At 32.7% G+C, this 25,914-nt stretch overlaps 1 protein-coding gene across 5 annotated transcripts in view; it reads left to right on the top strand.

The window, feature by feature from the left end:
• Window positions 1-25,914, top strand: part of VPS13A (vacuolar protein sorting 13 homolog A) — a 236,372-nt gene that overhangs the window by 82,001 nt on the left and 128,457 nt on the right. For all 5 annotated transcript variants that reach the window (XM_036893494.2, XM_057498558.1, XM_036893497.2 and 2 more), the window contains 9 exons: window positions 932-1,070; window positions 5,388-5,469; window positions 6,610-6,764; window positions 7,204-7,360; window positions 19,347-19,426; window positions 20,455-20,514; window positions 20,732-20,885; window positions 21,550-21,666; window positions 21,747-21,850. In XM_036893494.2, the coding sequence (XP_036749389.2) occupies window positions 932-1,070; window positions 5,388-5,469; window positions 6,610-6,764; window positions 7,204-7,360; window positions 19,347-19,426; window positions 20,455-20,514; window positions 20,732-20,885; window positions 21,550-21,666; window positions 21,747-21,850 (1,048 nt within the window). The remainder of the gene's footprint in view (window positions 1-931; window positions 1,071-5,387; window positions 5,470-6,609; window positions 6,765-7,203; window positions 7,361-19,346; window positions 19,427-20,454; window positions 20,515-20,731; window positions 20,886-21,549; window positions 21,667-21,746; window positions 21,851-25,914) is intronic.

The raw sequence follows: 25,914 nt of genomic DNA, 5'->3' as shown, positions 1-25,914 counted from the left end.
TTATTAGTTCTTGGAGTCCTTTTTGTTCTTTTGGGTTTTCTGTATATATCAAGTCATTGGTGAACAAAGGCAGTTTTATGTCTTTACCAATCTGTATACCTTTTATTTCCTTCTCTTGCCTTGGTGCATTGGCGAGGACTTCTAATACAATGTTGAAAAGAAGTAGTGAGAGGGACATCTTTGCTTTGTACCTAATCTTAGTGGGAATACTGAGTTTCTCACCAGTAAGTATGATGTTAACTGCAGGTTTTTCACAGATATTCTTCATCAAGTTGAGGAATTTCTCTTTTATTCCAGTTTACTGAGAGTTCTTACCAAGAATGGGTGTTGATTTGTCATTTGTGTCTATTTATATAATCCTATAATTTTTATTTTTCATTCATATCTGATTTTCAAACATGGTTTTAGATATATCATCTCTTGGACAGGTTATTTGAACTTGCTAAGCCTTGGTTTCTGATAGGACTCTTGTATATGTGAGAACTTTTTTTTTATTAAGGTATCATTGATATACAATCTTGTCATGTGGGAAATTTTAAGAAACAGAGCAGAAATAGGTTGTCTACTTCATAGGTTATGAAAACTTATGCTTATCAAGTGCTTTCCTTAGTGTCTATCATGTAATAAACAATCAATAAGTAGTAATTGTCAACTGTTGTTGGCAAATAGTAGAGGGGTGATAAACTTAATAATGGTAGAAAACAAGCCTTTGTAAAATAATGAGGTTGGTTCATCTAATGAGACTATTTCATAGGATAAAGTGGAAATTTGAGTGGAGACTGGGGAATAAGTTGTCCCGTGGACTGTATGGATAATTTTTAATGCTTACAGTCATAGTTTTGGAAAAGTTAAGGGAAATAGTTGTCTTTGTAATTATGTACTTAAATTAGAATGAAATTTGCTTTACATTGATTCTTACCTTTTGAAACAGATTCAGAATTTTTGGGAAGTTACCACTGGTTTCTTTACGAATATCAGATAAAAAACTGCAAGGGATTTTGGAATTGATTGAAAGCATTCCAAAACCAAAACCTGCAACTGAAGTATATCCCCCTGCCAAACCATTTCAGGTAATGTTTTTCCAAAATTAATAAAAGTAAAAATTTAAATAGAAACTCCACAAATATTGTTTGTAACAACCACAGAAATTTTGTGTAAAACACTTTAATTCATTTTGAATAAAAAGAGAAAATGATGAAATACTAAAAGGTGCAAATAGTAAAGAAAGTTATAAAGTGATAAGCCTACCTTTCTTCACTCCTCCAGACTCCAGTTCCTTTCCTCAATGGTAGCACTGTTAACCACTGCTTCTTTAGTTTTCTGAAAATGTTCATGGTGTATAGTCATATACGCACACGCACACACACAAACATGAGCACCTCTGTGTGTGTGTGTGCACAAATATGCTTATGTTCTTAAAATTTACATACATGGGATCATTAAACTTACTATTTTGAATCTGTATTCTTTTCATGATTATCTTATGTTATATAGCTTAGTTTTGTGTCTTACCAAGTTTGGGGACATTTCCAGCTATTTTTTTCTGAATATTCTTTCTATCCCTTTTTCTGGGACTCTCATAGTATGCATGTTTACTCATTTGATGGTGTTCCACGGGTCCCTCAGGTTGTGTTCACTTTTCTTTATTCTTTTCTCATGATAAATTTGATGAATCTATCTTCTTATTCACTGATTGTTCTGCTAACTCAAATCTGCTGTTTAAATTCACTAATGAATTTTTCTCAGTTTTTGTACTTTAGGTCTAGAATTGGACTTCTTTTTGTAATTGATATTTTCTATTTGGTGTGACATCATTTTTCTGATTTCCTTTAGTTGTTTCTCTGTGGGTTTTTTCTTTAGCTCTTGAGCATATTTAAATAGTTTGTTTATTTATTTATTATTAAATAGTTTGTTTAAAGGTTTTTTTGCAGTAAGTCCAATGCCTATGCTTCCTCTCTGTTTCTACCAGTTTTGTCTGTGCATGAGCCATACTTTCTCTTTTCTTGGCATGCATTATCCTGTTATTATAAGAAGACAAAGGAGTTATAAGAAAAGAAAACTACATATGTATATATTCATGAACACAGATGGCAAAAATCCTTAACAAATATTACAACCAAATAATTTATTTAAAAACTGTAATACACTGTGATCAAATGCATTTACCCTAGAAAAACAAAAATGGTTCACTAATCAATGAACCATTTTAAACACATTCATGGAGTAAAGGAGAAAAAGTACATGATCATCACAATGAAAAGGGAAAGAGCATTGTGAAAATCTAACTACTATTCATGATAAAAGCTCTTAACAAACTTGGAATAAAAAGGAGCCTCTTCAACCTGATAAAAGATAGCTAGGAGAAACCTGAAGCTTATGATACTTAATTTGAAAAATGCTGAATGCTTTCTCCTTAAGATTAAGAATAGTATAAGAATGCCTTTTGTCACCACATCTATTCAAGTTCATATTGAAGGTTCTCGCTTCTGTAATAAACTGAGAAAAATGAAAACGATATAAAAGAAAAAGGAAAACTGTAAAACTATCTTTATCTGCAGATAACATGATCATTGTAGAGAAAGTCCTAAGGGATATAGAAAAATTATGATACGGTTACTACTAGTAATACTAAGCAAGTTTAGCAAGACTGCAGGATACCTTATCAGTGTAAATGATTAGTTGTTTCTAAAAATGAAATTAAAAATATACCATTCATAATAGTATTTAAAAGGTTAAATATTTAAGAAAAATTTACCACCTTAACTTTATTAAGGTTATTATTAAATTATATATAATTATATATATATTTTATATATAAATAATATAATTAAAAATAATATATATTAAAAGGGTTAAATATTTAAGAAAAATTTAACACCTTAACTTTATTAAGGTGATAGTTCTCTCTAACCTCCATCGATTTCTCAGAGTCCCAATTAAAATACCAGATTTTTTTCCTGAAAATTAATAAGCTTATTATTAAGTATATATGGAAATGCAAAGGACACATATTAGTCAAAACAATTTTGATGAGAATAACTTTGGGGGATTTCTAATACTTGATTTCAAGGTTTATTTTGCAGCTACTTTAGTCAAGAAAGTCTTTTATTGGTGTAAGAACATACATAAAAATCAATAAACTACAATAGAGTCCAGAAGTAAATCCACAATGTAATATATATTTAATACATATTTGATTTCTTACAAAGGTGACAACCTAAATAAGTGTATGTGGACAGTATCATAGTCCTTTCAGCAAATGGTTCTGAAATAACTAGATTTCCATGTGGGGGAAAAATTAACATCAACCCTTACCTTATTCCATACGTGGAATTTAAATTGAAATGAATCACAGAACTAAATCTAAATTCCCAAAGGTATAAAATTTGCTTCACAAAAATCATAAGAGAAAATCTTTGCATCTGTGGCAGGTAAAGATATCTTGGGATAATAAAGCACAAATTTAAAAAAGTGAATTGTACTTTATGAAAATCAGAATTTTCTGCTTTTTGCAAGACACTGTTAAAAATGAAAAAGGCAAGTTATGCAATTGGGAAAAATATTTGCAACACATATTATTTACAAAAGACGTAAGGAAACCAATAGCCCAATAAGAAATGAGCAAACCAGATACATGAAAAAGTCTTCGATTTATTACTCATCAAAATACTGCAAAACAAAACCATTCTACCATGAATGTAGCATTCCAGAACATTAAAAATTGAACTTTGGCTAACATATTTATTACTTTGTGGGGTATGCATAAAGATCTAAGGAGCATGAGGGAGGTTTCTGAATTGCTGATAATGTTCTATTTAGGGTGCATGGGTGTATATTGTTTTTGGAAATGTATTGAACTTAGGAGTTATGTACTCCTATGTAGTAGGTTATGTTTTAATAAACATGTTTTTCCAACGTGAACAGGATTCAAAGGAGGACAAACACAACCCATGAACCTATGATATGATTGATGTGTGACTATTGTGGATTTGTAAAATTCTAATTAAAACTAGAGTGACATTTCTAGGGAGATAGCAAAATTTAGAATGTCTGAAACACTAAGCATTTGTGAGGACAAATGGCAATACAAACTTAAGTCTATTGCTGATGTTAGTATAATACATTGCTATCCCTTGTGCAAACAGTTTTGTAGTAATCCGTAAGGTGAACATAGGCAATTTCACTCATTTTATACAATTGACCCTTAAATAACACAGAAGTTAGGGGCATTGACTCCTCCACAGTCGAAAATCTGCATATAACTTTTGACTCTCCCAAAACACTTAATAGCCTCCTGTTGACCAGAAGCCTTACTGATAGCATAAACAGTTGATTAACACATAATAGTTTAAATGTTATGTATATTATATAGTATATTCTTACAATAAAGCTAGAGAAAAGAAATTTTTTTTCAGTTTTTATCCCAAATCTCCAAAATATTTTCCAATAGATTTATTGAAAAAGATCCACATATAAGTGGACCTGCACAGTTCAAAGCCATATCAGGGGTCATCTATATATACCATGGAAAATCTTGCATATGAGCACTTGGAGGAATGTTTATGGATACTTACAATGGCACTGTGAGTAAAAGCAAAAATCTGGGAAAAAAAACACATGTTTACCAACAGTGTAGTGAACATATAATGTTTCATTCATCAAGGCAATATAGTATAACAATGAGAATGAATAAACTATCGATATGGATAAAACTTCAAGATTGTTTTATAGTTTTATGTGATATTATTAACTACAATTAGAAAGAAGCAGAGGTAAACAGTGTTACATTTAGAAAATTACCCATAAGAAGTTTAAGCAATAAGTAAATAAAAACAAGATCACGATCAGTTATAGGGAATACAACCAAGGAGAAGCACTTAAACTGCTTCTAGGTAGGGGTCTGGTACTGTTTTGTTTCTTGGCCTCCGTGGAATATTCAGGGGTATCTTTCTTATTTTTCAAAACTGCATTATATGTTTTGTGTGTGCTTTATTTCCCAGTATAGAAATATAGATTTACTAAAATACCTTTGAAAAAATGAAAAATAAAATCACAAGCTCTCCAACTCCAGAGGCTTTAAAAAGTATTGATACTTTTGGCTATTTCTCATGGATGTCCTGGAGGTGGCTTCCTTGTTAAGATACATCTAAGATCTCTTCCTATTCAAAGCCTGTCAAAGTAGAAGCTATAACAGTTTTACAGTTTATAGTTAGCTTTGAAGTTACAAAACCACTTCTTTATGCCTGCATTTTACAATTTACTTTTCTAATACAGATTGAATTTTTTTCTCAGTCAATTCAAATTGACTTTTTTTTTCCTTCAAAATTGTCTTACAATTTTGAATAAAAGTCTTTGTGCTAACTGACAGTGAATTACTTTTCTTCCAGATTCAAAGGTCCACTTCCTTGGGAACAGCACAGATTTCACAGAAAATGTTTCCTCTCTTGGAACTTTCATGTATTGAGGATGGTAAAATGAAACTCCTTTAGGGATCTTTCCTTATTACAAATATATCAGGAAAATAGTTTTCATTTTGAGACTGTGTAAAAGATTTCAGGCAATAGCAGATATTTGTATATTTTTCAGAAATGTTCACTAAAACTCCTTTAAAATAATGTAATTAGATGTTCCTTAAAGTTTTACAGTGGGATTTTTTGCTGTATAAATGTAGAACACATAATGGCAAGGACCAGTAGTAAATTAATAATCTTTTTCCTCTTATGAGCCGAGAGACCCCATGAAACTTTGTAGATGTCAATAATATGTTGCTTAGTTATTTGGAGAATTTTGTTATAGTAAAATTTTTTTTCAATTTTTATACTTTCATTTTTTCCTATTAAAGGAAAAAATTAAACAGCAATACCTACATTTACACATGAAAGCTGGTAAATATTTTTATATCAAATATCTGCTTTATTTGGCTGCATTAGAAGGAAAAATAAATGTATTTTTAAGACATTTAAAATTGCTAAATGTTAAATAACGGAAATTTCCATGTTGATCCATGGTTTTCTAGAGAATGTTCTCTTTGTGTATGGTGCTGGGAGAAAGGGAAAGCAGTGGAAGGTGGTGGTTGTGCGATCATCTACCCTAGGTTCAGTCTTAGGGTGATTATGGGTATAACTCAGGATGGTTTTAGTTTCCTTTAAACTTTCTTTTAATGGTTTTAATACTTTTTATATCCTTCTTAATAGCAAATTTATTCAAACTTCTGCTTTTAATATTGCAGAGTTTGTAACAGAGTCCTGTTTTGCTAATCCAAGTAGAATGAGCACATTAGTGGGTTCTTTTTATATTCATGATGTATGTAATCATTGGCATTTGGTATAACTTTTCTGTACCAGTTTTTAGATGGACTAATGTTTTTAAGAGGTGTTGCTCATTAAGCTAAAGGTGCATTTAAAAATTCTCCATACTTTTGTATCAAGGATGCAATTTTTTAGACAAAATCTCTATATTTTTTTCTATTTAGCTTCTCATCTTTACATTCAGTTTTTGAAATTCAGTATTTGAAGTATATTAGTGTTCATATTTATATCAGAAAAGTTACACAAATGTTAAACTAAATCATTTTCATTATTTACTTAAATGATATTCTACAATATATAGATTCAGAGGAAGAATATTATGATGCACCATGTAGTCCCTTGGACGAGACCTTTCAACCTCCAACTGGAGATAAAAGTTATCAACAGAAAAAGCTCCAAAGTCCTGACTGTGCAAAAAATATGACTGAATGTAAAATAAGATTTGAAGTGCCAGAGGTATGTACCATGGTAAAATTAATATTGTTTAAATTGTTACTTCCACTATTCACAGCTTATTTATGTAATCTCATTACCAATAGGCCTTGTTGTTTTCATCCTGTTTAAGCTGAATCTACACATTTCTGTGTGTTTCTCCCTCCCCTTTCTTAGAAGATTAATTTCCTTAACCAAGAATTACGTATTTAGATGATATACTATGGCTATTCAATACATATTTATTGAGAATAATAAAATAATTTATCAAGAACAACTTGCACAACAAAAGTGTGTACTGTGTGTATAAATCCTAAATATTAAATTCATATTGTTTACATATTACATGTATACATATAAGGGTATATATACATACCTATGTATATCACCACCATACACAATTATCATCCATGAAGAAAATTTGTTATAGGTAGTGGTAGTTTCTTTTTTCTTTCTTTTCCAGGTTTTGATTCAATTTTATCACCTTGTTGGAGATTGTGAACTGCCTGTGGTAGGAATTGATGTCTTAGGATTAGGCACTGAAGTTGAGTTTAGAACATTTGATTTGAAGGCAAATGCTTTTTTGAAAGAATTTTGCTTAAAGTGCCCAGAATACTGTGGTAAGAATCTTTTATTTTTTTAGATAAATAAATTTTATTGTTTGGTTACCTACTATAGAGTATTAAATTCTCTAGGCTTTAAATCAGTAATTTGCTAAAACATTCTCAGAGAAACATTAAGAGTTAGTATTCAACCTTTATCTTATACTTGGGAATGTAGGGGGAGTAGACCAGAGAGAAAAATGAAGTTAATTCCACCCTTTTATTTCTTTTTCTTCCCTAATGGCTCTGGCAAAGACTTCCAATACTATATTCAATAAAAGTGGCAAGAGTAGGCATCCTTGTCTTGTTACTGATCTTGAGGAAAAGCTTTCAACTTTCCACAATTGAATATGATCTTAGCTGTGGGCTTGTCATATATGGACTTTTTAATGTTGTATTAAGTTCACTCTGTACCCACTTTGTTGAGAGTTCTTATCATAAATGGATGTTGAATTTTATCAAATACTTTTTCTGCATCTATTGAGATGATCATATGATTTTTATCCTTTTTGTTAATAAGATATATCATGTTGATTGATTACAGATGTTGAACCATCCTTGCTTCCTTGGAATGAATACCACTTGCTCATGCTGTATGATCCTTCTAATGTACTGTTGAATTAGGTTTGCTTATATTTTGTTGAGGGTTTTTGCATTATGTTCCTCAAGGATATTGCCCTGTAATTTTCTTGTGGCTTCCTTGTCTGGTTTTGGTATCAAGGTAATGCTGGCCTTGTAAAATGAGTTTGGAGGCATTTCCTCCTCTTTGATTTTTTGAAGACTTTCAGGATTGGTAATATTCTTCACTGAATGAATATTTGGTACTGTTCATCAGTGAAGCTATTTGGTTCTGGATTTTTGTTTGTTTAGAAGTTTTGATTGCTGATTCAATGTCCTTTCAATTAATTGGTGTATTCATATTTTCTACTTGGTGATTATTAATTCTGGAGAGGTTGTATGTTTCTAGTATATCCATTTCTTCTAGGTTTTCCTATTTGCTAGTATTTAATTGTTCATAGTAGTCTTTATGATCCTTTGTATTTCTGTGATACCAGTTATAATGTCTCCTCTTTTATTTCTAATTTTATTTATTGGAGCCTTTTGTTTTTTCTCAGTCTTGATAATCTAGTTTATCAATTTTATTTGTCTTTTCAGAGAACTAGCCCTTGGTTTGAGTGATCTTTTCTAATGTCTTTTAGTCTCTATTTCATTAATTTCTGCTATGGCAATATTTCTTTCCTTCTACTAACTTTGGGCTACATTTGCTTTTCTAGTTCCTTGAGGTATAACGTTAAGTTGTGTATTTGAGATGTTTCTTATTTTTTTTTATTTGGTATTATCAATATACAATTACATGAGCAACATTGTGGTTACTAGATTCCCCCCATTATCAAGTCCCCACCACATACCCAATTACAGTCACTGTCCATCAACTAGTAAGATGCTAAAGAATCAATACTTGTCTTCTCTGTGCTATACTGCCTTCCCCTAGCCCCCACCCCCTACATTATGTGTGCCAATCGTAATGCTCCTTTTTCCCATTATCCCTCCCTTCCCAACTATCCAACCAGTCCCCTTCCCTTTGGTGGTAGTCCATTCTTGGGTTCTATGATTCTGCTGCTGTTTTGTTCCTTCAGTTTTTTCTTTGTTCTTATACTCCACAGAAGAGTGAAATCATTTGGTTCTTGTCTTTCTCTGCCTGGCTTATTTCACTGAGCCTAATACCCTCTAGCTCCATTCATGCTGTTGCAAATGATAGGATTTGTTTTCTTCTTATGGCTGAATAGTATACCATTGTGTATATGTCCCACATCTTCTTTATCCATTCATTTACTGATGGACACTTAGGTTGATTCCATTTCTTGGCTATTGTAAATAGTGCTGCGATAAACATGGGGTTGTATATGTCTTTTTCAAACTGGGGTCCGGCATTCTTAGGGTAAATTCATAGGAGTGGAACTCATGGGTCAAATGGTATTTCTATTTTTAGTTTTTTGAGGAACATCCATATTGCTTTCCACAATGGTTGAACTAATTTACATTCTCACCAGCAGTGTAGAGGGTTCCCCTTTCTCCACATCCTCACCAGCATTTGTTGTTTGTCTTTTGGATGGTGGTCATCCTAACTGGTGTGAGATGGTATCTCATTGTGGTTTTAATTTACGTTTCTCTGATGATTAGCAATGTGGAGCATCTTTTCATGTGCCTGTTGGCCATCTGAATTTCTTCTTTGGAGAAGTGTCTGTTAAGATCCTGTGCCCATTTTTTAATTGTATTATTTGCTTTTTGTTTGTTGAGGTGCATGAGCTCTTTGTATATTTGGATGTCAACCCCTTATTGGATATGTCATTTATGAATATATCCTCCCATACTGTAGGATGCCTTTTTGTTCTGCTGATGGTGTACTTTTCTGTACAGAAGCTTTTTAGTTTGATATAGTCCCATTTATTCATTTTTGCTTTTGTTTCTCTTGCCTGTGGAGATATGTTCATGAAGAAGTTGTTCATGTTTATATTCAAGAGAGTTTTGCCTAAGTTTTTTTCTAAGAGTTTTATGGTTTCATAACTTATATTCAGGTCTTTGATCCATTTCGAGTTTACTTTTGTGTATGGAGTTAGACAATAATCCAGTTTCATTCTCTTACATGTAGCTCTCCAGTTTTGCCAACACCAGCTGTTGAAGAGACTGTCATTTCCCCATTGTGTATCCATGGCTCCTTTATCATATATTAATTAACCATATATGCTTGGGTTAATATCTGGACTCTCTATTCTGTTCCACTGGTCTGTGGGTCTGTTCTTGTGCCAATACCAAATTGTATTGATTACTGTCACTTTGTAGTAGAACGTGAAGTTGGGAAGTGAGGTCCCCCCTGCTTAATTCTTCCTTCTCAGGATTGCTTTGGCTATTCGGGGTCTTTTGTGGTTCCATATAAATTTTAGAACTATTTGTTCCAGTTCGTTGAAGAATGCTATCAGTATTTTGATAGGGATTGCATTGAATCTGTAGATTGCTTTAGGCAGGTTGGCCATTTTGACAATATTAATTCTTCCTACCCAAGAGCACTGGATGAATTTCCATTTATTAGTGCCCTCTTTAATTTCTCTTATGAGTGTCTTGTAGTTTTCAGGGTACAGGTCTTTCACTTCCTTGGTTGGGTTTATTCCTAGGTATTTTATTCTTCTTGATGCAATTGTGAATGGAATTGTTTTCCTGATTTCTCTTTCTGCTAGTTCATCATTAGTGTATAGGAATGCAATCGATTTCTGTGTATTAATTTTGTATCCTGCAACTTTGCTGAATTCAGATATTAGTTCTAGTAGGTTTGGAGTGTATTCTTTAGGGTTTGTTATGTACAAAATCATGTCACCTGCAAGCAGTTAGAGTTTACGTTCTTCCTTACCAATCTGGATGCCTTTTAGTTCTTTGTGTTGTCTGATTGCCATGGCTAGAACCTCCAGTACTTTGTTGAATAAAAGCGGGGAGAATGGGCATCCTTGTCTTGTTCCTGATCTTAGGGGAAAAGCTTTCAGCTTCTCACTGTTAAATATGATGTTGGCTGTGGGTTTGTCTCATATGGCCCTTATTATGTTGAGGTGCTTGCACTCTATACCCATTTTGTTAAGAGTTTCATCATGAATGGATGTTGAATTTTGTCAAATGCTTTTTCAGCATCTATGGGATGGTCATGTGGTTTTTGTCCTTCATTTTGTTGATGTGGTGGATGATGTTTATGGATTTTCAAATGTTGTACCATCCTTGTATCCCTGGGATGAATCCCACTTGATCATGGTGTATGATCCTCTTGATGTATTTTTGAATTCAGTTTGCTAATGTTTTGTTGAGTATTTTTGCATCTGTGTTTATCAGGGATATTAGTCTGTGGTTTTCTTTTTTGGTGGTGTCTTTGCCTGGTTTTGGTATTAGAGTGATGCTGGCTTCATAGAATGAGTTTGGATGTATTCCTTCCTCTTCTGTGTTTTGCAAAACTTTAAGGATAATGGGTATTATGTCTTCTCTAAATGTGTGATAAAATTCAGCCATGAATCCATCTGGTCTGGAAGTTTTGTTCTTGGGTAGTTATTTGGTTACCGATTCAATTTTGTTGCTATTAATTGGTCTGTTTAGATTTTCTGTTTCTTCCTGAGTCAGTCTTGAAAGGTTGTATTTTTCTACAAAGTTGTCCATTTCTTCTAGGTTATCCAGTTTGTTAGCATATAGATTTTCATAGTATTCTTTAATAATTCTTTGTATTTCTGTGGTGTCCATCGTGATTTTTTCTTTCTAATTTCTGGTTCTGTTGATGTGTGTAGATTCTTTTTTTTTAATAAGTCTGGCCAGGGGTTTATCTATTTTGTTTATTTTCTCAAAGAACCAGCTCTTGGTTTCATTAATTTTTTCTATTATTTCATTCTTCTCAATTTTATTTATTCTCTGATCATTATTATGACCCTTCTTCTGCTGACTTTGGGCCTCATTTGTTCTTCTTTTCCCAGTTTCAGTAATTGTGATTTTAGACTATTCATTTGGGATTGTTCTTCCTCCTTTAAATAGGCCTGTATTGCTATATACTTTCCTCTTAGAACTGCCTTTGTTGCATCCCACAGAATTTGGGGCATTGTGCTGTTGTTTTCATTTGTCTCCATATGTTGCTTGATCTCTGTTTTAATTTGGTCTTTGATTCATTGATTATTTAAGAGCATGTTGTTAAGCCTGCATGTGTTTGTCTGCCTTTTTGTTTTCTTTGTACAATTTATTTCTAGTTTCAGACCTTTGTGATCTGAGAAGTTGGTTGGTACAATTTCAATGTTTTTGAATTTACTAAGGTTCCTTTTGTGGCCTAGTATGTGGTCTATTCTGGAAAATGTTCCATGTGCACTTGAGAAGAATGTGTATCCTGCTGCTTTTGGGTGTAGAGTTCTATAGATGTGTGTTAGGTCCATCTGTTCTAATGTGTTTCAGTGCCTCTGTCTCCTTACTTATTTTCTTTCTGGTTGATATGTCCTTTGGAGTGAGTGGTGTGTTGAAGTTTCCTAAAATGAATGTATTGCATTCTGAGAGGTTTCTTACTTCTTGAAATAGGCATTTATTGCTATGTTCATCCTTCTTAGAACTACTTTTGCTCCACTCCCTAAGCTTTGGTATGTTGTATTTCCATTTTTATTTATTTCAGTGTATTTTTTTATTCCCTTTGATTTCTTTGTTGATCCAGTTGTACAACTGTCACTATTTATGGTAATTCTTTGTTGACTCAAAGAGTAAAACTATCACTATTTGAGGATGCCATTATTATACATAGGAAACCCTAAAGACTCCATGAAAAAACTGTTAGAACTAATCAATGGATTCAGTAATGTAAATTCTGTTACTTTTCCATACACTGATAATGTACTATGAGAAAGGGAAAACAACCTCATTTTACTTTCATCAAAAAGAATAAAATACCTACGTATAAATTTAACCTATGAGGTCAAAGACATGTACACTGAAAACTATAGGACACTGATGAAATAAATTGAAGAAGATACAAATAAAGATAGTCTGTGCTCGTGATTTGTGATAATTAATACTGTTAAAATGTTCACAATATCCAAAGCAATCCAAGGATTCAATGCAATCTCTACCAAATTTCCAATTGCATTTTTCACAGAAATAGAAAAAACCCTAAAGTTTGTATGCAACCACACACAGAATTAAAAACCCATAGCCAAAACAATCTTGAGAAAGAAAATAGCTAGAGGCCTCATGCTCCCTGATTTCAAAGCTATGGTAATCAAAATTGTATGGTGCTGGCATAAAAAGAGACCACCATCAGTGGAACAGAATAGAGTCCAGAAATAAATCCATGCATATATGGTCAATTAATTTATGAAAAAGCCAAGAGTATCCAATAAAAAAATATAGTTTCTTCAATAAATGGTGCTAGGAAAATCGAACAGCCATATGCACAAGAATGTAACTGGGCTACAATCTTATACCACAAACAAAAATTAAAATGGTTTAAAGACTTGAATGGAAAATGACAATATACACAAATACTGAATTCTTACTATGTTGTACAGCTGAAATTAATGTTATATGTGAATTCTTTATTTCACATATAACTTAAAAATAGAAAACAGACTATTCAGCAATTTACTTTCATTAATCTACGTTGTAGCATGAAAACATTACATATAAATAGAGATGACATTTTATAGCAGTTTTTAATTCACAGCACAACTGAACAGATGATATGGAGATTTCCCATATAACCCCTGCACCTACACATGCGTAGCCTCTCCCATTATGAGCATTCCTCACCAAAGTGGTACATTTGTTGCACTTGATGAACCCATGTTGACATATACTCAAAGTCCATACATTAGGGTTCAACTTGGGTATTGTGCATTCTCTGGATTTTTGGCAAATGTATAATGACATGTATCTAGCATTATAGTGCCAAACACAGTAGTTTTACTGCTCTAAAAATCCTCTGTCCTCCGCTTATCCATCCTTTTCTGTCCTCTGCCAGTCTCTGACAACCCCTGATCTTTTTACTGTGTCCACAGTTTTGTTATTTGTAGAATGTCATATAATTGGAATCACACAGTACATAGCCTTTTCAGACTGGCTTCTTTCAGTTAGTAATAATTATTTAAGTTATTTCCGTATCTTTTCATTACTTGATAGCTCATTTCTTTTAAATGCTAAATAATATTCCATTGTGTTCTTGTACCACATTTTATTTATCCATTCATCTCCTGAAGGACATCTTGGTTGCTTCAAAGTTTTCCCAGTTCTGAACATCTGTGTGTACATTTTTGTGTAGACATAGGTTTTCATTTGCTTTCATAAATACCAAGGAACACGATGTTAGGTCATATGTTAAGAGTATGTCTAGTTTTGTAAGAAATCATCAAGCTGTCTTCCAGAATGGCTATACATTTAGCATTTTCATTAGCGATGAATAAGAGTTCCTAATACTCCACAACCTCCCTAATATTTGGTGTTAGTGTCCTGGACTTTGGGTATTCTAATAAGGTGTGTAATGGTATCTTACTGTTTTAATTTGCATTTCCCTGATGAGATGATGTAGTGCATCTTTTCATGGTTGTTTCTGTGTATCTTCTTTGGTGAGATATTGTTAAGATCTTTGGCCTCTTTTTAAAATCTTGTTTTTTCTTGTTGAATTTTAAGATTTTTTGTATATTTTGTTAACACTTCTTTATCAGATGTGTCTTTTGCAAATGTTTCTCCTAGTTTCTGGCTTGTCTTTTCATTCTCTTGACTGTACCCTTTGCAGAGCAGAATTTTTTATTTTAATTAAGTGAAGCTTAGCATTTCTTTATCTCAGGGATCATGCCTTTGGTCTTGTATCTAAAAAGTCATTGCCAAACCACAGGCATCTAGATAATGTTATCTTCTTTAAGTTTTTTAGCTTATATTTTACATTTAGATCTGTGGGGTACATTTTGAGTTGATTTTTGTGAGGGCTGTAAGGTCTGTGTGTACATTCTTTTTCTCTTTTCCTTTTTTTTTTTGCACATGTGGATGTCCCTTTTGTTCCATCAACATTTGTTGAAAGACCTGTTTGCTGTATTGTACTGTCTTTGTTTCTTTGTCCAAGATCAGTGTACTGCACTTTTGGAGGTCTGTTCCTGGACTCTCTGTTCTGTTCCATTGATCTATTTATTTATTCTCTTGCCAGTACCAGTGTCTTGCTTACTATAACTTTATAGTAAATCTTGAAGTCAGGTAGTGTCAATCCTTCAATTTATTCTTTAATATTGTGTTAGTTTTTCTGGGTCTTTGCCTCTGCCTATAGAGTTTAGAATCAATTTGTCAATATCCATGAATTAGTTCCTGGTATTTTGATTAGGTTTGTATTGAATCTAAAAATTAAGTTGGGGAGAACTGACATCTTGACAATATGGAGTATTCCTATTCATGAACATGGAAATCTCTCCATTTATCTAGTTCCTTGATTTCATTCATTGGAGTTTCGTGTTTTTCCTTATATAGGTCTTGTATATATACTATTAGATTTATACCTAAGTATTATATGTATTTTTTGATGCAAATGTAAATGGCTTTATGTTTTTAATTTCAAATTCCACTTGTCCATATCTGTTATATAGGAAAGTAGTTGCCTTGTACATTAACCTTGTATCCTGAAACCTTAATGTAATGACTTATGTTCCAGGAGTTCTTTTGTATTTTCTGCATAGATGATCATGTCATCTGTAAACAAAGACCGTTTTGTGTGTTCTTTCCCAATCTGTATTTTCTTTTTTCTTGCTAAGAAATTTAGTTATCTATCTGTCTATCTGAGAATATTTGCTAAGACATATAGTAGAATGTTGGAAATCTGTGTTGAGAGGGGAGGGACATCCTTCACCTTGTTCCTTAGTGTGAAAGCTGCACTTTTCTTGCCATTAAGTATGGATATTACATAATGGATGTTAGCTGTAGGATTTTTGAAGATATTCTTGATCAAGTTGATGTTTTCTTTTATTCCTAGTTTTACTGAGTGAGAACTTTTATCATGAATGGGTATTGATATTGTAAAATACTTTTACTGCACCTAATTTAATTGATCATGTGATTTTTCTTCTGTAGTCTGTACCTGTGAGAGATTATATCATTTGATTTTCATATGTTGAACCAGCCCTGCATCCTGGAACAAATCCTACTAGGTTGTGATATATAATTTTTTACCCATGTTGAATTCAGTTTGCTAATATTATGTTAAGGATCTTTGCATCTGTATTAATGAGAGTTACTTGCCTGTAATTTCCCCTTTTTTTTGTAATACCTTTGTGTGGTTTCAGTATTAGGGTAATTTTGGCTTCATAGAATTAATTAGGAAATGTTCCATGTATTTGTATCCTCTGAAAAGGATTGTAAAAAATTGTTGTATTTTCTTCCTCAGATGTTTGTTAGAATTCACCAGAGAACCTATCTGGGCATGGTACTTTTCTGTTTTTGATGGTTATTAATTATTAACTTAATTACTTTAATAGATGTAGGCCTACTCAGGTTTAATTATTCTTGCATGAATTCGGCAAATTATACCTTTAAAGGAATTGGTCCATTTCATTCTATTATCACATGTGTGGGCAGAGTTGTTCATAGTATTCTTTTTTTATCCTTGTAATTTTCATGATACCTCTTGTTATATCCACTCTTTCATTTCTGTTAGTAGTCATTTGTGTCTTCCTTTTCCTTAGTTACCCTGGCTAGAGGCATACCAATTTTACTGATCTTTTCAAAGAACCACTTGTAGTTTCTTTGATTTTTTTCTAGGGGTTTCTTGCTTTCAATTTCATTTATTTATTATGTATTTTTATTATTTCTTCCTTGTGCTTATTTTGGATTTATTTTGCTCTTCTTTTTCTAGTTCCTAAGGTAGAAGCTTAGATATTGATTTTATATCTCCTTTTCCAATAATGTATGCATTCAGTGTTATATTTCTCTCTAAGTGCTGCTTTCACTGTAGTCTACAAATGTTGATTAGGTGTGCTTTTATTTTCATTTAGTTCTAAATGTTTTTAATCTCTCGAGATTTTTTTCTTTGACCCATATGTTATGTACAAGTATGTTCATACTCTGAGTATTTTGGAATTTTCCAACTGTTTTTCTGATGTTACTGATACCTAGTTTAATTCCACTGTGGTCTGAGCACAGACATTTTATGATTTCTGTTTTTAAAATTTTGTTAAGGTGTGTTTTATGGCCCAGAATGTCTTGGTATATATTCCTGGTGAGCTTAAGAGAAAGTATATTCATTCTGCTATTGTTGGATGAAGTAGCTATCCATTACATCCAGTTGATTGTTGGCATTGAGTCTATTCCTTACTTATTTTTTGTTGGCTAGCTCTGTCCATTTCTAATAGAGGGATTTTGAAGTCTTCAACTATAATAGTGGGCTCACCTATTTTGCCCTGCAGTATTTTCAGTTTTTCCTCACATATTTTATGCTCTGTTGTTAGATGAATACACCTTAAGGATTGTTATGTCTTCATGGAGATTTGATCCTTTTATTTTTACCTAATGCCTTTCTTTATCCATGTAATAATATTCCATGTTTTGAATTCCATGCTGTCTGAAAATTTATTTAGCTGTCCCTGGTTTTTTTAATTAATGTTAGTATATTTTTCTCTATCCATTTACTTTTAATCTATATGTGTGTTTATATTTAAATTGTATTTCTTGGGGGCAATGTATAGTTGGATCTTGATTTTTTTATTCACTCTGGCAATCTCTGTCATTTAATTGGTGCATTTAGACCATAGATGTTCAAAGTTATTATTGATGTAATTGGCTTAAAATTTTTTTTTAATTAAAGTTGTTTTACTTTTATTTTTGAGGTCACATAAATCTGTTCTGCTTACGTGTATATAAAAGCATTTTTTGGATGTTGCAGAATTCATTATTCTTTTGGTGGTTGATATTTTCATGTTTATAAATTATTCAAGTTTTAAATTGAAGCTGTCTTGTGAAATACTTTGAACTCATTTAGGAATTTTTTTCCCCAGTAAATTGAGATACTGAAAATAAGGGAGTTACAGAACTAAACTACAAGTGAACATCTAAATCCTAATTGATGTGGGAATTAAGAAAGGTAGAGAATATGCTTTTATAAATATCAAGGATTTAAGAGGGCCACCTTCTCTGGGAACTCATTCCCAGGTAAAGATGTCTGTTAACAAGTATCACAAAAACTTCTTTGTTTTTTTTAAAGCCCTGAATTAAATGTAATTTCTGTATTTTGGGAAGCAAATTATGTGTTGCAGCCTGGAAACTGAGTCATTGGATATAATTTATACATTTCAGTTCCACAGTCTACATGTGTTCTGTAGCCCTTGAGAACTTGAGTAGGGTGAACTGTGTTATGATTATCTCTTGCTGAGAAAACCATCATACATATCAGATACAGGGTTTTGCTTTATTACGCTTTCTACCTCAGGAAACAGTTTGCTCTGGTAATTGGAAAGAAAAGCAAACCAACTTGATAGTGTTCTTCAGTAATCCAGAGGTATTATAACAAGTTGTTAATTTTTATGTTTATGTTTATGTTTATTTTTTGTTTTCTAAAGAGCAAAGGATAAGAAAACCCTTGCACACATATACAATTATTACTATGCTTCTTTCTGTATATTTTTGCTTTTTGTTTTCTTAGAGGTTGTGGGAGGAAGTGAATAGCACAGTGTCTTACTATCAGTGTATAGTTGTTCAATGAGTGAATAAATATGAACAAAATTGGGACATTGTTAATGGTTGAAATGTGATGAGCAACTGCAATAGAAGGGTGGCTTACGTGCTGGATAAGCATTTAAATCTTGAGGATTCTGTGAATATGTTGCATTTTTTTCCTCAAGAGTAGTATGGTTGGTTTGTAGTTCTTTCTTCCAGTATCTAGGTAATGGATTTCCAGCAGCCAAAAGTAATTTGGTGATGGTAGTTTTAAGGGTTATCTGCAAAATACTGTTTTACAGTATTTTCTCACTTGTTTTCTTTATTTTTGAGTAGAAAAAATAACACAAGTGTAAAGACTGATTATATGGTAATAGACCAGTTAATATAATAAACAAATATACAGAAAAACTTAGTTTCCCATTACATACCTGATCTGTCTTCTAAACTGTTCTGTATGTGCGGAGTCAGACAATTTTCTTTCTAGCTACTTCTGTGGCTCAAGGTTAGAATTCTTTTCATGTCCTTTTATTGTTCTTAATACTATTCTGTTCTTTCTTTAAAACTGATTGCTATTTTTTCTCACTCCTATCTGGGTTTAGAAGGGTAAGAGTCTTTAGCATTGTGGCATAAGAGAATCGAGGGGGATTATGAGGACAAATTATATATTTAGAGTTTAAAATAAAGGGGGAAGGACCTGACTTGGGTAAGACAGAATCTAAGGCTCAGAACTAATACAGGAAATCCTTCTTTTCCAATTCTGTAATTACTAATATGACTTGCACTTGTTTTCCTATGAAAGAGTATTTTTTAAAATTACTTTTAGATGAAAACAAGAAACCAGTTTATTTGATTACAACACTGGATAACACAATGGAAGATCTCTTAACACTGGAATATGTGAAGGTAAGCAATTCCATTTATTTGCTTGCTGTGGTAAGTGTACTGCTGAATGTTACAATCACATTTTCTAAGTTAAGTAATATTCAGTTTAATCTTTATTCAAATGTCATTTCTTTAACTCCTAAAACTTTAAGATATTTTTGTCTTGTCATCCTCTATTAAATAGTTATTATTTATAAGCATTTCATAGAGAAAAATAATAAGCCTAAGTTTTAAGTAGAAATAACCTGCAGTGTGATATTTTCCCCCATTAAGATATCAAAGAAAACAATATGGGATGAGGCTTTCACTTGATTTCCAACCATTGTTTGCAGTTCCCTGATTTTTCTAGTCTTAATGACTCTATTCCTTTCCTATTGATTTATGGAATCTGTTCCATCATTTATTAAGTTTTTATAGGTACTGTGGTCTACTTATGATATATTCCATGTTTTAATTGACCTGTTTTATGTGACACACTATTTTAATAATTACTTTATAGTAAGAATAATGCTGAAAGAGCATTTTACCCCTTTTAAGACCATATTTACAATTATTGACATAATATACCTGTTTTATTGATATTGATAAGATACAGATATTTTAGGATTTTTGTTGTCTGTGCATTGAATAGCTCTTATATTACAAAAGTGTTATATATCTTAAGATAACAGAGTATTTGGGTATTTGGTAGAACATTCCATCACAAATTTTTATTTTCACATACAGGAATAATTAGGAAGGAATAATTAGGAATGTTTCCCACACTTGATAATATCTAAATTTCCACTCTTGGTAGTAAGAGAGAGAGAGTATATAACAATTATTGTATACTTGCTATATATCAGGTTGTCCTCTACTTACTGAATTTCCTTTGTTCTGGGGAAGCAGTTGTTTGTTTAGGTAATTATATGTATAAATTGCTGAAAAAAATGATACAAATGTATATTAGAACCATTATGTCATTGTGTGTATGTGTGTATGTGTATATATATATATATATATGTTTTCCTAAGATACTCAAACAAATTTGTTTTTTTCTCATTGGATAGGCTGAAAAGAGTATACCCAGCTTGCAAAGTACCTATAACAATGTTGTACAAATGCTGAAGGTATGAGTGAACAATAAATTATTTTTTAATTAGATATTGTATTTCTAAGTAAATATATTATGAAAATTATTTTATAACTAGAACTGTAAGATCTTGAGGATAAAAATAAATTATAGAAGTTGTATCCTTTTTACCACAATTACCACAAAGCATAGTGCTTTGTACAGAGAAGGCAAACATTCATTGACCTATTACTAAAATCAGCTTTGTTCTTTAGGTGAATTTTTCCTCTTTGGATATTCATTTACATACTGAAGCACTTCTGAATACAATAAGTTATTTTAATAATATCTTTCCAAAATTGGAGGAAAAATCAGCCCCAGTGTATGTTGCGGAGACTGAAGACAAAGGAGAGGTTATTAAAAAAATATGTATGTTTATTTAAAATTTACCCTCAAGTTTTTTTTATCAAGTACATCAATAAATTTCAGCTCTCACTTTTTTATTAACTTATAATATTGGCATCAGAATTCTACTGCCTAGATTAATATCTAGAGAGATTAATTATATACCAGGTTAATTTTAGAAAATAGTAGTAAAAAGAAATGATTATTGCTGAAGAAAATATGGCTTTTATCATAACATTCTTTCTGAAGATTAGGTAGTAAAAACATTTGATTTAGATTAAAATTCGTACATTTAATATCATTAGATTAGAAAAATACTAACAATTTGAATAATATCAGAGGATATTTTTTAATCAATGAAAAGTTACAAGTATGATAATGACAAGGTTTTCCAGTAATCATTGACTCTCAAGAGATTTATGATTTTAGAACTACAATATCTTAGTTTTAAATGTTAGTCTCATCTAGAAACTATTTTTTGTTTTGTCTGTTTGCTTTTGTTTTCACTAGATTTGATTGTTCTTCAGAATTCCTGATTGAGTAGGGAATGTCTTGCTGGCTTTCAGCTGAGTTGCAAATCGGATTTTCTGCTAGCATTGTAATTATTGTGATAGTTCAGTTACTTAATAAGAGTAGTGAGATAACTAAAAAGTTCTTATTATGTTGTACAGTATGATTTTTCTTTCAGCTTTAAAACTACCCAGGAATGAAGATATCATTACCTTGCAGATTTTAGCAGAATTAGCATGTTTACGGATTTTTATTCAAGATCAGAAACGTAAAATTTCTGAGATTAAGATCGAAGGTAAGAAAATTTCAGAAAAATAAATTCAAAAGTATTAAATGAAAAAAGTCATTTATTTAATCATCTTTTTATTCCCTTAGGCCTTGATTCTGAGATGATTATGAGGCCTTCAGTAACTGAAATAAATGCAAAGCTAAGGAATATAACTGTTTTGGATTCTGATACAACAGCGTTATACAAAAAGGTATGAATTGTTTCTGTTATCTAGTAATACATCATTAAATATGATTGTCCTTTAAGATTTGTCATAGTAAAAATTAGCTGTCAGATTTTAGAAATGTGGTTTACTATGTGGGTTTTGTAGTTAGGCATAATTGGGTTCTTATTTTAATTCTGCTCCTTAGTAGTTGTGTGGCCTAATCTCAGATTCTATTTAAGTAAAATGAAGATTCAGTATCTTCTAAATGAGATAGCTTTAAGTAACACTCCTGGATATATTTGTGTCAGGGGTGGGGTTGGAAGTGTTACTGGTAAATGCCTTTTTCACTGTTTTTATTTTTGCTCTTTAAATCCTGTGAACCTTTTATAAGGCACTGTCATATTTCAATAGTAGAGGATATAAAGTCAGATTGAATAAATGAGATATTTTTTAAAGTTTATTTTCATGGATTGTTACTATAGCTGTTAAAATGACGAACTGGATTCTACAAGAGTCTCTTGACTTGATGGCTAGAGGTGAAGGATAGGCATTTTGTTACTGGTTGTAAGGCAGTAATGTTCTGGGATTTAGATACTGTTATAGAGTTGGACAGGTATTTTTTGAACAGTAGAGCATCTAGATAAGATAGTATATTTAATAGAGTAAGGAGAGTATCAAAGAGTAGGATCAGAAAAGTCTGAAATAGTCCCTGAGTCAGGAAGTCAGAGTTTGAAGTGTGACTGGAAAAGAGGAAATAGAAGGATAGGATTAGTCAATAATACTGATAAAATACAGTGATGACCTAATTTTTATGTTAAATAAAAATCCTTATTCCCTATATGTATATTATTTTTTTTCTATGTTTTATTAAGGGATCATTGATATACAGTCCTATGAAGGTTTCACATGAGCAAAATTGTGGTTAATACATTCACCCATATTATCAAGCCCCCCTACTCCATACCCCATTGTGGTCACTGTCCATCAGTGTAGAAAGATGCTATAGAATCATTACTTGTCTTCTCTGTGCTATACTGCCTTTCCTGTGACTCCCTACATTATGTATGTTAATCATAATCTCCCTTAATCCCCTTCTTCCTCCCTCCCCTCACACCCTCCCCCACCCTCTGCCCTTTGGTAATCTCTAGTCCTTTCTTAGAGTCCATGAGTCTGCTGCTGTTTTGTTCCTTCAGTTTTGCTTTGCTGTTACACTCCACAAATGAGTGAACTCATTTGCTATTTGTCTTTCTCCATCTGGCTTATTTCACTGAGCATAATACCCTCTAGCTCCATCCATGTTGTTGCAAATGGTAGGATTTGTTTTCTTCTTATGGCTGAATAATATTCTATTCTGTGTATGTACCACATTTTCTTTACCCATTCATCTGCTGATGGACACTTAGGTTGCTTCCATATTTTGGCTATTGTAAATAATGCTGTGATAAACATAGGGGTGCAAATGTCTTTTTGAATCTGGGATCTTGTTTTCTTTGGGTAAATTTCTAGGAGTGGAATTCTTGGGTGGAATGGTATTTCTGTTTTTGTTTTTTTGAGGAGCCTCCATATTGCTTTTCACAATGTTTGAACTAATTTACATTCCCACCAACAGTGCAGGAGGGTTCCTCTTTCTCTGCATCCTTGCCAGCACTTATTGTTCCTTGTCTTTTTTATGTTGGCCATCCTAACTGGTGTGAGGTGGTACCTCATTGTGATTTTAATTTACATTTCCCTGATAATTAGTGATGTGGAGCATCTTTTCATGTGCCTGCTAGTCATATGAATTTCTTCTTTGGAGAAGGAGCTGTTCAGATGCTCCACCCATTTTTTAATCCAGTTATTTGCTTTTTGGGTGTTAGGACATATGAGTCATTTATAAATTTTGGATGTTAACCCGTTATCAGATGAGTCATTTACAAATATATTCTTCCATACTGTAGGATGCCTTTTTGTTCTACTGATGATATCCTTGGCTGTACAGAAGCTTTTTAGTTTGATCTGGTCCCATTTATTCATTTTTGCTTTTGTTTCCCTTGCCCAAGGAGCTGTGTTCAGGAAAAAGTTGCTCATGATTATGTTCAAGAGATTTTTGCCTCTGTTTTCTTCTGAGTTTTATGGTTTCATGACTTACATTCAGGTCCTTGATCCGTTATGAGTTTACTTTTGTGTATGGAGTTAGACAGTAATCCAGTTTCACTCTCTTACACGTAGCTGTCCAGTTTTGCCAACACCAGTTGTTGAAGATGCTGTCATTTCCTCATTGTATATCCATGGCTTCTTTATCATGTATTAATTGGCCATATATATTTGGGTTTATATCAGGGCTCTCTATTCTGTTCCCTTAATCTATGGGTCTATTCTTGTGCCAGTACCAAATTGTTTTGATTACTGTGGCTTTGTAGTAGAGCTTGAAGTTGGTAAGTGTAATCCTCCCCACTTTATTCTCCCTTCTCAGGATTGCTTTGGCTATTCAGAGTCTTTTGTCATTCCATATGAAGTTTAGAGCTTTGTTCTAGTTTGTTGAAGAGTCTTGTTGGTATTTTGATAGGCACTGTACTGAATCTGTAGATTGCTTTAGGCAGGATGGCCATTTTGACAATATTAATTCTTCCTGTCCGTGAGCATGGGATAGAGTTCCATTTTTTGGTTTTTCTTTAATTTCTCTCATGAGTGTCTTATATTTTTCAGAGTATAGGTCTTTCACCTCCTTGGTTAGGTTTATTCCTAGGTATTTTATTCTTTTTGATACAATTGTAAATGGAATTGCTTTCCTGATTTCTCTTTCTCCTAGCTCTTTGTTAGTATAGAGGAATGCCATAGATTTCTGGGTATTAAGTTTGTATCCTGCAACTTTGCTGAATTCAGTTATTAGTTCTAGTAGTTTTAGGGTGGATTCTTTAGGGTTTTTATTATTATTATTATTATTATTATTTATTAAGATATCATTGATATACACCCTTATGAAGGTTTCACAAGTAAAACAATATGGTTATTACATTCACCCTTATTATCGAGTCCTCCCCCATACCCCATTCCAGTCCCTGTCCACTGGTATAGTAAGATGCCACAGAGTCCCTATTTGACTTCTCTAAGCTACACTCTCTTCCCCTGACACCACACACACCATGTACACCAGTCATGATACCCCACAATCCCCTTCTCCTTCCCTCTCCAACCGCTCTCCCCCACCCTTCCCCTTTAGTAACAACTATTCCTTCTTGGAGTCTGTCAGTCTGCTGCTATTTTGTTCCTTCAGTTTTGCTTCATTGTAATATTCCACAAATGAGGAAAATCATTTAATATTTGTCTTTCTCTGCCTGACTTATATCACTAGCATAATACCCTCTAGTTCCGTCCATGTTGCAAATGGTAGGATTTGTTTCTTTCTTATGGCTGAATAGTATTACATTGTGTATGTGTACCACATCTTCTTTATCCATTCATCTACTGATGGACACTTAGGTTGCTTCCATATCTTGTCTATTGTAAATAATGCTGTGATAAACATAGGGATGCATATGTCTTTTTGAATCTGAGAAGTTGTTTTCTTTGGGTAAATTCCTAGGAGGTGAATTTGCAGGTCAAATGGTATTTCTATTTTTAGTTTTTTGAGAGACCTCCATATTTGCTTTCTACAATGGTTGAACTAGTTTACATTCCCACCAGCAGTGTAGGAGGGTTCCCCTTTCTCCACATCCTTGCCAGCATTTGTTGTTCCTAGTCTTTCTATGTTGGCCGTCATAACTGGTGTGAGGTGATATCTCATTGTGGTTTTGATTTACATTTCTCTGATGATTAGTGATGTGGAGCATCTTTTCATGTGCCTGTTGGCCATCTGAATTTCTTCTTTGAAGAAGTGTCTTTCATATCCTCCACCCATTTTTTAATAGTGTTATTTGCTTTTTGGGTGTTGAGACGTGAGTTCTTTCTGTATTTTGGATGTTAACCCTCTTTAGGGTGTTTTATGTAAAACATCATGTCATCTGCAAGCAGTGACAGTTTACCCTCTTCCTTACCAATCTGGATGCCTTTTATTTCTTTGTGTTTTCTGATTGTCGTCACTAGGACCTTCAGTACTGTTGAATAAAAGTGGGGAGAGTATCTGATCTTAG

The sequence above is a fragment of the Manis pentadactyla genome, chromosome 3 (genome assembly GCF_030020395.1).
Source record: "Manis pentadactyla isolate mManPen7 chromosome 3, mManPen7.hap1, whole genome shotgun sequence".
Taxonomy (NCBI): Eukaryota; Metazoa; Chordata; class Mammalia; order Pholidota; family Manidae; genus Manis; species Manis pentadactyla.
Note: the sequence above shows the minus strand (reverse complement) of the source record. Positions and strands in the feature narration are given on the sequence as shown.